This window comes from Gallus gallus, chromosome Z, assembly GCF_016699485.2.
Source record: "Gallus gallus isolate bGalGal1 chromosome Z, bGalGal1.mat.broiler.GRCg7b, whole genome shotgun sequence".
NCBI classification, from domain to species: Eukaryota; Metazoa; Chordata; class Aves; order Galliformes; family Phasianidae; genus Gallus; species Gallus gallus.
The window spans coordinates 659,787-673,090 of NC_052572.1; the positions used below are offsets into that span (position 1 = coordinate 659,787).

The following is a 13,304-nucleotide window of genomic DNA, read 5'->3' on the forward strand; positions in this document are numbered from 1 at the left end:
AGCATCCACATGCTGCAGGTTTCATTTCTGCAACAGTTGCTCACAAATGAACAGCTAAACCATGCTAACATAACTCTCCCATACATATACTGACCAAGCATACTTTGTTAGCTAAGCCTGCAGTGACGGAACAAAAAATCTGATGGTTTGATGATTCATTGATTAGAAACAGCAAGAAACCAAGCATGTTCTCTTTTTGTCATTTTTTTTTTCTTCCTGCTTGTATATATGATCAACAACAGACTTGTGTTAAGCCAAAGAAAATATGTTAAGATAAAATGTAGATTTCTCATTTCAAGAATGCTGCTGCTGGTAGCCCTGCAGCTGGCCAGGACACTGAACCTCACCACCTGAAGCACAGTAACACACCTCCAAGGGGGCTGACCAATACACCTTCCAGGGAGGTACGATTCTTCCCTCCTGGCTGAAAGAGAAGGAGGTTCGGCATCATGACAGTATTCTGCTGTGTGATTCTGCTTTCATTCTGCTCAGGTTTGGCCAGTGTGGAAAGATCCAGCCCCAGGGAGGTGCTAGTGTTAAGGGTCAGCACTGCTGGCAACCACAGTGTGCAGTGGCAGCTTGACCGCTGCCCTCTAGGTGCAAGAAGTGGATCTGGGAAACAGCAGCTGCTGTTTGAGGAGGAGTTAACAGGAGCCATGCAAACAGGCAGCACAGTGATCTCAAAGCTGTACCCAGCGTGCATTTGAGCAGTTCTTGTTGGCCAGATGTCTGCCCTTCCCAATTCGGAGTGCCTTCCCCTTCTGCTTTCCCCAAGCACTGGACAACTGCTCATGGAGCCTGGGGACACTGTTCGGCTCCTGCCTGCACCCCTCCACTACTCCCGTAGGTGCCACAGAACACAGTCAGCCGTGACACATCCAAAAGCCAGATCTGCCCACAGCAAGAGTGGATCAACACAGGCAATGCAACAGCAGAACGTGCATTTTTCCCCTGCCCAGAGACAGGTACCATGCCGTGGGTGCAAGTGGGTGAGTCTCAATCTGCCTTAGGGCATATGGCTTCAGAAGCAGAGCCGCAGGACAGGGGGAGCCAAGCAGAAAGCAGAGGAGAATGTAGCAGAGCAACTTTCACTGAAGTTACTGAGGTTTCACATATAGAAATAAGGTCAAATAAAAAATAAAAAGTTTCATTTAAATGAAAAAAAAAAAAAAAGCAGCAGCAGCTGTGCTGGTCTAGGGAGGAACTGTGACAAAAGCACATATTTACCTTACTGTGGTCAGCACCAGAGTCAAAAATAGAAAGCATTATTGAAGAAGGAGCATGTTAAACACTGAAGTGCTTGACTGATGTTACATTTCCCATCATTACTTTGAGAGCTGTTATTTTCCATTTCTTCTGCTCGATCAGATGTTGTGGTCTAACCCGGCAGGTAGCCAATTGCAACACAGTCATTTGCTCACTCCCCCCCCCCCCCCCCCCCCCCCGCTTCTCAATGGTATGGGGAAGAGATTTGGAGAAAAAAAAACAAAGTAGAACTTGTGGGTTGAGCTAGAACAATTTACTAAGTTTGCCTTGTGCACACCATGGCCCTCTGAGGCTGTGCTACGCAGTACTAGTTAAGTCGGAAGAATCATAGAATCACAGAATGGCCTGGGTTGAAAAGGACCACAATGTTCATGTAGTTCCAACCCCCTGCTATGTGCAGGGTCGCCAACCAGCAGACCAGGCTGCCCAGAGCCACATCCAGCCTGGCCTTGAATGCCTGCAGGGATGGGGCATCCACAGCCTCCTTGGGCAACCTGTTCAGTGCGTCACTACCCTTTGGGTGAAAAACTTCTTCCTAATATCCAACCTAAATCTCCTTGTCTCAGTTTAAGACCATTTCCCCTTGCCCTGTCACTATCCACCCTCGTAAACGGCCGTTCCCCCTCCTGTTTATGTGCTCCCTTCAAGTACTGGAAGGCCACAATGAGGTCTCCCCGTAGCCTTCTCTTCCCCAAGCTAAACAATCCCAGTTCCCTCAACCTTTCCTCACAGGAGAGCTGCTCCAGGACTCTGATCATCTTAACAGCCCTCCTCTGGACCCGCTCCAAGAGCTCCACGCAATGCTGCCACTTAAAGCCGCCCAGGGGTTACCCCACTTCACCTCAGCGCTGGGTCCAGGCCTCAGAGCCCGGCTCTGTTCAGCGCCCATCCCACACCTCAACGCCCAGCCCGGGCCTCAGCACCCGACCCAGGCCTCACTGCCAGGTCCGTCAGCACTGCAGTGGGGCTGCAGAGCTGCTCTCTCCCGACCCGACGTGTGACCGCTCCTGCCGTGGCCCCGGAGCCACACCATGCTCTGTCCGCTGCGGCACACCCCGGGCCCTGAGGGTGCCACGATCCCCAGCTCTGCACTCCGGTCTCCCATCGCAACCTCCGGGTCCAGAGCCGCGGCGGGACGCCACGCGGCACAGAGTGGGGGCGCGGATCTTTCCAGGATGCGCTCCGGGGGGAGGCGGCTCCCCTCCTCACGGAGGTGGCCCCGAGGCCGGGCTGGCGGCGGTGGGACAGCGCCGTGCCGAGGCCGGGGCCGGGGCCGGGCCTGGGGCTGCAGCCGGCGCGGCGCCTCCCCCCGGCACGGAACCCGTCCGGCCGGTCTGGCAGCGGGCGGGCAGCGGGCGGAGCGGCGGCCGTCGGGGCACGAGCGGGCGCTGAGCGGGCGCTGAGAGGGAGGGGGGCCGGGAGCCGCCCATAGGTGCTGCGGGCGGGCGGTGCCGAAACTCGGGGCTGGCCGGGGCCGGGGTCTGGGGGCCGGGGCTGGGGCCGTGGCGTCGTGCTCGTCGGCCTGCGATTGGCGTTGGGCGCTTTGCTCGCCGTGCGTTGCGGGTGAGCTGTGCGGGACCGCGGGCCGGCCTGGGGAGGGGGCGTCGGGGAGGGAGGGGGAAGCTCGGGAGCTGCACCGCGAGGCAATTAATTGTTGTTTCTTATTTCCTTCAGAACGCCGTTTCCAGTGCCTGAAGGTTGTGTGCTCGTTGTTCTGCCCTTTAAAAACGTGAATGTCTGCACTTGCTCACTCAGGAACGCCGTGCGGGGCGATGCAGAGCTGTCCCCCTAAGCTGGAGGTGGACCTCACCGCGCTGCCCGCGCTCTGAAGCTGTGGCCCAAGGGAAGGAAGGGTGGGTGCGGCGGGTCCCGCTGCCTGCACCACGTCTGTGAGTTCGTTTCTCTCCTCGTGTGTGTTCTTGAGGAAAACGGCCTCTGTGGTTGTGGGGTAATAATTCGTTAGTTCATGTTTATTCAGCCTTTAGAGCAGTTACAGGAGTCCATGTTAGGAAACTGTCATGGTTCTGTAGCAGGGAGCGCTGGAGGTTACTCGTGAGGCTCGTCAGTCTGTTGGAAGATGGGAAAAAGCCTTCTGACAGACACAAATCTGTCTCAGCCCTACTGCCTGCTGCTTGGTTTCCATAGCATCCCTCCTCCGAAGGCCTAAGTACAGCAGTGCTAAATGGACTGGCAAACGAAGTGTCCTTCCACTGAGCGAGTGTCAGCAGGGACACTGAAACTGAACCCACAGTGTGTGGTGCTGCTGGCAGTAACTGTGCTGCCTTTGCTCAGTGCGTGGCAGGCAGTGGTTGCCGCAGCTGCAGGGAGCTCGAGGGCTGGGCATGTTGTTGGGGCTGCTAAGAGACCTCGTTGCCATGTGTCCCCTAACTCTATATAACTAAATAACATGGGTTTGATTCCCTGCTTAAGGTGTCTGTCCATGTAAGCTTAGATTTGCTCGCAGTTTTCTGCTTGATCTGTTTGATTTGTTTTTATTTGGCTTTCTATTCCGAGACTGATTCAGATGTCGAGGGTGTTTGGTCTGTGTTTTTCTCCACCGGTCTCTGCACTGATATTACTGAAGTTCACCTCCGTGTATGGTTGCTTTTGCATCTGTCCCAAAGCTGTGTTTGTCCCTTTGTTAATCTGTAGGTAATGCAAAGCAGTGCCTTGTAACTTGTTCTCTTCATTCACAGCCTGTGAATATTCCAGTCCCTTGGCTTGCAATTTGTGATGTTGAATTCAACAAGCCACTTGCTTGCTTTGTATTGAAGTTCTCTATTTAAATTAGCTAGAATTAATTTTCCATTCTCTTTTGTTGTTGTGGCTTTTATTTTGATGTCACTGGTGATCATACTGGACTTGAATGTAATGCGCCACCCGCATTTAGATATGGGGAGAGGTTTGATTGATTTTCTTTTCATTATGAAGGGTTTTGATGTTCTTCCTTGGCTGTTTCCTTTACCTGGCCTCTGCTAAATGAGGTGCTTTGTTTAGATGTAATTGAATGCAGGATATTAGCCAGGAGCTTCTGAAACCCAACTCTGGCTCTGTCTGTGACTTACCTTACCATGTGGCCTTGGGCAAAGCTCTTACCCTCTCTGACCTGTGTTTGTTGGGGTAAAGGATGTGGTTCTTGCCTTGTCGGCTGGAGACAAGGTTCAGATGGTTCAGGAGCTCTCAGCCCCATTTGCAGATACTCAGTGACAGTGCACTGCTTCTGCATCTCTACTTTTAGGCAAGCTCACAAAGGTATTCTGTGACTTACAGTGATCTGCTTAGTGCTGTGCTGTTTGTTTTTTTTTCTTGCGTGTTCTTAGATGAATCAGAAATATATATTTTAATCTGACCAGCAGAGCCGGGCAGCTTGGGCAAATTTGTGGATGCCTTTGTCTACAGGCTGGTGTAGAGTGATGCACAGGGAGGTATAAAGAAAAAGCATGGAAGGGTGAGCACTGCAGAGAAAGCAGTGGAAGCACATCCAAGGACAGTAACAGGACAGTTGCTGAAGTGTCTTTCTGAGGGCAAGAAGAGGAGGTAGCATGAAGGGCTTGGAGATCTCATCAGAAGTGGTGCTTTTTTGTCCATCAGCTCCCTTAGGCCATGCTGCCTGCTGGGGAACGGGCAGCCCAGGGGAGAGCCCCCATCTTTAGTGCTGATGGGAAAGGTTGCAGTAGCTGCGATCTGCAGCCATGTAGCAGGAAGAAACCTTTACAGTTTAAAATGCCTGCTGGTTTTGATGGAGAGGTGGAACACCTGGGAAAATAACTGTTTAAGATTCCAAAATGTCTTCCAATACAGTTCATATATGCACAAAAATAATTATTTCTTCCTTTATTAATCTAAACCATGTAGTTTTATACCATGAACCATGGGAGGAAGTTTAATAATCTCTGTAAAATGCAGGTGAAAACCCCTGCAGCATATTCTTAAGGCTACAGCTTGAACAAAGGTTGCCTGCTTTATTATCGTTGCAAAGATAACTTGGCTTAACGTGGACTTTAGGAGAAGGAAAGTCTATATCTGTTAATGAGAAATCCTAGTGCAGATAATAGGTAAAATTAGTGTTTTGTTTCTGTAAGTGCCTCATCTTCAACCATCATTGCTTGGCGTCAAACAACTGGGACTGTGGGCTGTGGATCTGTCTGCTGTCAGCTTCCAGTTTTCAGTAAGTGGCAAATTAATCTCTTCCTTCTGTAGAGTCCTTTTGGCTCATAATGATAATTTATTTATATTAGAATATTCTTCGTGCTCATTTTCACACATTCAGTAAGTCCTTGACCCTCGCAGTTGAAAAAGTTTGGTGAAATACGTTTTTGGAAACACCTGTTTTAGTGAGTGGTTGCCCTTGGTGACTTCATCCTGGAGCTGAAATTTCTAGAGTGGAAGAGAAGGCAGGTGAGGAGAGATGAGTTATTCACTGGATTTTAACCATCTTAAGGTTGTCTTCTTGTGGTGGATGTCAGTGCTGATGTTACTGCTCGCTGTCGGTGTACTGATGGTGCAAGGTGCCTCCACTCATGGTAATGTTTGAGGGAAAAGAAATAATCTGCTATTTGGACGAAGTTCTTAGTATCTTCTGCACGAGTTGTGGCCACAAATTGCCCGAAATGACCTTTCTCAGAAATATTTCCTATGAGATGAGATAGTGTTGTGAATCAAAATATACATAACTTATGTATAAAAGCAGTATATGTATGTGTGTTTATATATACGTGTGTGTAAAATCTGGGTCTGGGTGAGTGATAAAAGTAGGTGACGTAACCAAGCTGACTCAAATGAGATGCTGCTCACAAAACAGGTTTCCCAAGGTTTTCTCATGTTGCAGTGATAGCCTCATTCTCTGACAGGGCTGCCTTAACCTTTTCAGTTCTGCTATGCCATGGAGGTGACCTCAGAACTGTCAGGTGTGACGTGTTCTTGTGAGCTGGGATCTGTGATGTGGAGGTATTGCTGCACCACGGGTATTTTTCATTAAGCCACTTTTAATCACTTGAATTAGGATGGGAAGTCTGAGTCACCTCCTGTTAAGCCTGTGTTGGCACTGCCCAACTCTAGCATGTTTCAAGGTGGTAACTTTTTTCAAGATCATCCTCCATAGAAAGAGGGTGGGAGCTCTGGTAGACCAGCAAGTCCCTGCTTGTTTCCTGCACTCTGATGGAGCAGCTTGGAAGTAAGTTCACCTATTTTCCCAGTGCATTTTCAGCAGTTTTGTTTCCTGAAACTGTGCTGAGAGCTGGTGGGTGCCTGCTAGGTCAAATGCTGAGGAGCCAATTGCCCATGGTGTCTGGGCAGAGTCTGCTTCTCTACCGTGCCAGGCACCAAGCCCCACTATTTGTGATAGTCACAGAGAACTCCTAGGCTGACATCAAGGTCGTACACCATCTATGATGTGTTCTGAATTATAAACCATGTTTGTTTGTTTTTTCTTAATGCAACATTTATTTCATTAACCTTGAGGAGTTGAGGCTTCAGGATTCTAAGTGCATTTGAGAATCTCCAAGTAAACTGAATCCTAGGTAACATTTCTAGGTGTGTAACTTTAAGCTTTCAGTGAACTCCTCACGTCCTCCTCTATCTTGCGTGTGTCATAACATACGCAGTTAAGATAAATATTGTTAAGATATTGGAAACCAAAGAGAGGAAATTGTATGCTCAGCCTTTTACGTCCAAACAAGGAAGAAGCGGTTGGCGTTTGAAGGGTGGGACAGTCTTGCACTGAATGGTGGAATTCAGAATCCTGACAGGAGGAAGCAAGGCAAGTCACAGGATCATTAAGGTTGGAAAAGACCTCAAAAATCCCCAAGTCTAACTGTCAGCCCACCCCCACCATGCGCACTGACCAAGTCCCCAGGTGCCACGTCTCCACAGTTCTTGAACACCTCCAGGGACGGTGACTCAGTGACTTCCCTGAGCAGCCTGTGCCAGTGCCTTACCACTCAAGTCCATGGCCCTAGACTTCAGGAGAGCAAGGATCTGCTTGGAAGCGTTCCTTGGGGCACGGTCCTCGTTAAGGTTTGTTGTCTGGTTTCCAGGGATCTCCTCCTCCCGGAGCAGGAACAGTCTGTCTTGGTGAGCAGGAAGTCAAGCTAGTGTGGCTGGGATGTACATAGATCAACAAGGAACTGCTGCCAGAATTCAGACACAGAAAAGATACATGCAAAAGATGAAAACAGAGACAGATGACGTGGGAAGAACAATAGAGGTACTATCTGAGCTTTCTCATAAGGGGTTGGGAGAGCCAAAGCCTGCCTGGAGACTGCCTCAGATGAAAAGAGCCGTGCCTCCAGTCACAGGTGAATTAAAATAGTTATGTAAACTATTGAGATTGCCTTTCTCCAAAGTATTTCAGAACGGAATTCTGCCAACATTCCAGTATTCCATGAGGATACATAAAGAAGCTGGTGCATTTCAGAACAATGACTGATTGTTAGTTCTGATTGGGAAATATCATTCTTCCCATATATGTCATTTTGGGGATATTCAATTATTTTGATGTAGTCATTCCCTGAAGTAAGTCCAGCTGTTCTGCATGGAGTAGGTATACAGGTAGATGTCCTTGTGGCTGGAGGCCTTGAGCTCATTCAGTTGATGCTTAGAAGAGCTTGGAGTGATGGTTGTATGCTTGTCCCATTTGTGCTGGTCTGTACTCTTTTAAGTAAATAGTTTTCATTTCCTTACAGTGTCATTAAGGAGGTTGCTTGTAAGATACTTTGTGTGCTTGCTCAAAAACTTATTAACTCTAAAATTTCCTACCTATTTTGAGCAATATGTCATCCGTCTCACATTTTGGAAGCAAATCTAGTTTTGTTATTAGCCTGTTACCTTGCAGAAGCTCTTCTTACCAGGTAGATTAGTTCATCAATATATTTTTAATGAAGGATGATACTCTATTAAAGCATTTGGCTGGAATCCCTGAAGTGAGGATAGAAATGCAATATCCTGCCATTGAAAGACTCCAGTTCTCACTGCTGCTTTGTGAGAGCTAAACAGTGGGCTGCAGGAGGATTACCCAGATCCATGCTATCCCTTAACAGAATCATAGAATTCTTAAGGTTGAAAAAGATCTCTAAGGTCACCTAGTCCAACCCCATGCCACTCCCACACCATGTCCACTAAACCATGTATCCAACTGCCCTGTCTACACATACATGCTGTGGTGGGCCCTTCTCTGCTGGCAGGGAGCCCCTGGCAGTTCAGTTCTTTGAGGATGCAAAAGGAAGGCAATTGATTTCAATTTCCCTTGGGCAGAACATCACACTGGTAGCATCATGGGCTATTTTAGGTGCTTCCATTTAGCTGTGCATGTGTAGAAGAAGATAAATGCAGCGTGGTGGTTTGGGTTTGTTTTTGACATCTCATCTAACTCTTTTCATGATTACCTAGTTGATTAATCAGTTGAGGAAAGATAGTCTGAATAGATTGAAGGCTGACTCTGTGTGTCAGGTTTGTGAACTTATTTTGCCTTAGCTTGAAAGCAGTTCAAAAATCCAGTGGTGCTTTTAGTTCTAAGGGCCACACACGTAAGTATTTTCAGCTGTTCTCCACGTTCTATTCCACGCATAAGTTGTTAGTATTGCAGAGTCTGTGACTGCTTCTTTGCAAATCTTAATGAGGAGCAGCTGAGGGAACCGTGGTTGCTCAGTCTAGAGGAGACTCAGGGGAGACCTCATTGCTCTCCAGCTCCCTGAAAGGAGGTTGTAGTGAGCTGGGGGGTCCGTCTCTGCCCCAGGTAACGACAGTAGGATGAGAGGTGAAGCCTCAAGTTGTACCAGGGGAGGTTCAGGTTGGATATTAGGAAAAATTTCTTCTCTGTAGTGGTCAGGCACTGGCACAGGCTGCCCAGTAAAGTGGTGGAATCATTGTCTGGAGGTGCTCTAGAGCTGTGGAGATGTAGTGCTTGGGGACATGGTTAGTGAGCAGTTACATGGGCTGGCACTTGGACTTGATGATCACAGAGATTTTTTTCCAACCTAAGTGATTCTGTGGTTCTTTGACTCTTGTAGCTGTGTTTATTTCTTACGTGTATTTCAAGGAGGAAATCAGGTTGAGCATTGTGTAGCTCTGGAAGCCCAGGGCACGTTGGTGTCACTGTGGTCCTGGCACAGCCCCGCAGGGACACCGTGCTGCTGCTCATCAGCAGAGTGCTGGTGCTGGACCAAGTGAAACCACTCTCCTTGTTCAGATGGAACTTTGTTATTTTGCACCAGCTTGCTGCTCCATGCAGGTGCTGCTTCCTCCTCAGCCACTGGATGTCTTTTCACATTTTTTTAGCTCACTTTTCAGAGCTAGGCTTTGCAAACTGGGGCAGCTAATGGAAAAGGGGCTAAAAAAGAGGGGGGGGGGAGAGGGGAGTTGAAGAGAAATGGGTAAAAAGAGGAGAAACAAACCGGGATATGACATTGAGGTAGTCAAGTGCCTAAATTTGAGCTTGAATCTCCTGCATCTCTCATAAGTTCTGTAACTTTGAGAGTATTTAGAACAAACAGTAGAAGTTTCAGGTTGCATGTCCCATGTGTTGGTGACCAGCTGTGTTGTCCCAGCTAATGGCATTGGTGAGTGGTTCCTAGCAGCTTGAGTGGTTTTTTAAGGAGCTATATCAAACTGTGTGTTCTGATCTGATGCCTGTGGGTTTGGTTTTAATTTTAAGCTGGCTGTTCTGAAGCATTCGCTTGTGTGCTGCTGCTCAGAAGTGGATCATGCTTTGGGCTGCCAGCCCACGGTCATGTCATTTGAGTAGCATATTAAGTGCTCATTTAATATTTATGTTTCTCATAAGAGATATTAAGGAAGGGAAGCAGTTCTGCTGAGCAAAAATGGAAACTAAAGTGGTTACCAGCAGGGTTTGGTGTCAGCCCCAGTGATTGCTGTTGGCTCGCTTTGCTGACAGCAGTGTGGAGATAAGGTGACACAGCCTTGCATGTGCTGAGCTGACACTGGGCTGCGGGGACCCAGGTGAGGCTGGCTGGGGCTGGCAGGCTTCCTGGGCTCCAGGAGGCAGCCCCTTCTTCTCCTTGGAGTTTTCAATCAGGTCAGAGTCTTCTCAAAAGTGTTGACCTTACAAAACAAGTAACTGAAGCTTTTGTACAACAAATTTGGAAATTGCGTGGCTAGAAATGAACAGTACACACTCACTGGGGCAATCTAAACTACTGTACCAGGTCAGTCATTAAAATGCCAGGACACTAAGGGAAGCAATAAATGGGCCAACTGTCAGTGTAGACCTCCTAGGAACTGTGCAGGTGGCTGTTTGTGGGGGGATGTGGGGTGGAGTTACAAATGAAAGATGGTTTCTGGGTTCAGTTTACAGCCAATTAGTTGGATGCTGTCAGCTGCAGCAAGCAGCTGAAGGTGTAGAAGTGGTCTCAGTGACCTAAAAATGCTGAAGGAGGCAAGGGCCCAGCTCCAGCAACCCCTCTGGTCCTGATGCTGCTGCAGACATGGGTGGTGTGGCTACTGAGAGCTGGATGTTCCCAGGCTTGCTTGTTTCTGCATCCCATTAAAGATGTCCTGCATCATGACTGTCAAGTCTTCCTTGGTCTGCCATATGTGTATAATTAAATACACCACAGTTCTGTTAGTTCCAAGGGAACTAGTTTCAAATTTGTTTTTTGCGAGGCATTATTGTCAAAGTAAACTTATGGAGTTGTCGTTTCCAATACCTGCTTCGTTAGCTCTGCTTCTAAACCTTTACTAAATGCCTGCAGGGCACTAGCGGCATGAGTTCAGAACGGGACTCGGAGACCACCTTCGATGAGGATTCCCAGCCTAATGATGAGGTGGTGCCATACAGTGATGATGACACAGAGGATGAGCTAGACAGCCAGCAGCCTGCCATTGAACCAGTGCAAAACCGAATCAACACGGGAACCGAGGAGAGCCAAGAGCCACTGAAAAAAGGTGCTACTCTGATGGAAACATGCTTTGGTAGCTAATGGTCCTGAAGCCAGAGGCTAAGTCACAAGTGGACCCATTTTCTCTTCATAATTTGTGTGTTAGATAGGATTTGGACTGGCTTAGAATCACAGAATGGCTTGGATTGGAAGGGGCCTTAAAGATCTTCTAGTTACAAAGATCGTCCAGCTTATCCAAATGTGTGGAAGAGTGATTGGTGGCAATTTAATCTAATAAATATCTGTATGAAAATCAACTTAATTCCAGTCTGCAATTAGAATTCTGTGCCACTAGCTGATGCGTAACAGTAATGATCTGCCTTGTAACCTCATGTTAATTAAGGTAGATCCTAGAAGTACATGGCCTGTGGTCCAAGAACTGCTTATTTATTTGTTAATAGAGACGAGTAATCTGGAAATATCTTAAGCCTTTTATTAGACAGTATAGTATGAAAAGCCAGTTCCAGTCTTGTTTCAATTGAGAGTACCTTAAAAAGATGGCATTTGAAAGACCCTGACCCTGGTGGAATGGCTTCTTCGTGTTCGTAACAATCAAATATTGACCCATATTTACCTTTTTCTTCCAGACTGCAGCTGGCAAGTTAAAGCAAATGATCATCACTTCTATGAACAGCCCCAGTTTAAGAGAAAAATATTTCTGTGCTTCAAAAAAAGCAAATATGCTGTAAGTTTTCTGTGTATCAATTACGTGGTTATAGGACTTGTCAGGGTGAATGTTTTCTTGATCTTGTTAAGATCTTTTCAAACATTGTTGACTGGTGTAAAAGCTACGATTAATGCTCTGTTGGGATTTCCTGTAAAGGCAGGGAAAAGTAATTGATTTGAGTTTCTGAGTAGAAAATTTAGGTATCAAGAGACTTGCTTAAGGTGAAGTAAAGAATTAAAAGCCAGATATCCTCAGTCCAGATTCTGAATTTTATCTGCTGAACTACAGCTGTTGCAAACATCCAGAAAGGTGTCTTCTTTCATCAAAGGAGGCTGTGTGTAGAATTAAGCAGTATCCTGATAAAGCTTGACTGGAACTGTCTTAAAAATAGGCAGTAGGGAATGTCTATTCATTTAAGCAGTGTTATTGCAAATACACCTAATTAGGATCAAGGAGACTTTTTAATTCAAAATATTAAATTTGTGGTGCTAGTTGTGACTGACACACAATTGGACTTTGGGGTTAACATGTCATCTGTATGTTATTGGTGATGCATTGGCCTGTGTGGTTTCTTTGTGTCTACTGAGATATCTGCCTTGCACACTGTATGTTATTTAATGCATGATTATGAAGATTTAACACTAAAACTTATGCAGCTGGAGCCATTATTCAAATAGAAGTCTTCTATGCCTGACTAGGTAGGGACCACTGGTGGAGGTTAGCCTGAGCAAGTCTCACACAGTCCCTCATAAAGTCTGATTCAAAGACTTGTGTCTGAATGTATTCTTTGTAGACAGACATCTGACATCAATTCTATCCCTAATAGTGGTGGTGTGTATATAGCAAATAATGCTCACATGCCTTACAGGGAAAATGGAACAGGATGGGGAAAGCACTGAATTTTCCCCCCTGCATCACGCTCCTGTGGGAGCTACCTGGGGACAGGCTATGTCCTTCCTGCACCGTGGCTGTGTGATGTTCTATAGTCCCTGGTGATACAAAGCTAGATATGAAGTCTGTGATGCTTTTTGGCTGTGTTAATGTCGGTGAAATAGACTGTTTTTTCCTGTTTCATTGTGAAAGTGACCCATGTGAAACTGTCAAAGAAAGCTGCAACTCTAGCAAAGTTTATAGGAAAGATTCCACTAGTAAAATGGTTTACTTAGAATATGATCTGTACATTTGTAAAGTAAGAAGAATCTTATGTTATGACTGACTTTTGATTTTTCAACAGGGAAATGCAATTAAGACATACAAGTACAACCTTGTCACTTTTTTACCACTGAATCTGTTTGAACAGTTTAAAAGAGCAGCCAACTCCTATTTCCTGGTACTCCTCATTTTGCAGGTAAGGCATGGTTCATAAACAGAGAATATGAACTGTGAAGTGAGTTTGAGGTGCTGATCTACCGAGCTGAATAACACTTATGACACAATTCATTCCTGTCCTATTAGGAAATTGCATGAAGTTCCTTGAG

General features: G+C 46.7%; 1 protein-coding gene across 7 annotated transcripts in view; it reads left to right on the forward strand.

Annotated features, from left to right (window-relative positions):
* The first annotated feature begins 2,105 nt into the window (after positions 1 to 2,105).
* ATP8B1 (ATPase phospholipid transporting 8B1) overlaps positions 2,106 to 13,304 on the forward strand; it is a 33,264-nt gene continuing 22,065 nt past the window's right edge. Inside the window, exons 1-5 of one of the 7 annotated variants that reach the window (XM_040655500.2) lie at positions 2,106 to 2,211; positions 2,941 to 3,155; positions 10,974 to 11,166; positions 11,747 to 11,844; positions 13,061 to 13,174. In XM_040655500.2, coding sequence (XP_040511434.1) covers positions 10,986 to 11,166; positions 11,747 to 11,844; positions 13,061 to 13,174 — 393 coding nt within the window. In that variant the 5' untranslated portion in view covers positions 2,106 to 2,211; positions 2,941 to 3,155; positions 10,974 to 10,985. Of the gene's footprint in view, positions 2,212 to 2,612; positions 2,699 to 2,750; positions 2,830 to 2,940; positions 3,215 to 5,354; positions 5,435 to 7,301; positions 7,563 to 10,973; positions 11,167 to 11,746; positions 11,845 to 13,060; positions 13,175 to 13,304 lie in introns of those variants that run through there. The other 6 variants (XM_040655499.2, XM_046905313.1, NM_001277775.3 and 3 more) reach the window with 6 other exon arrangements.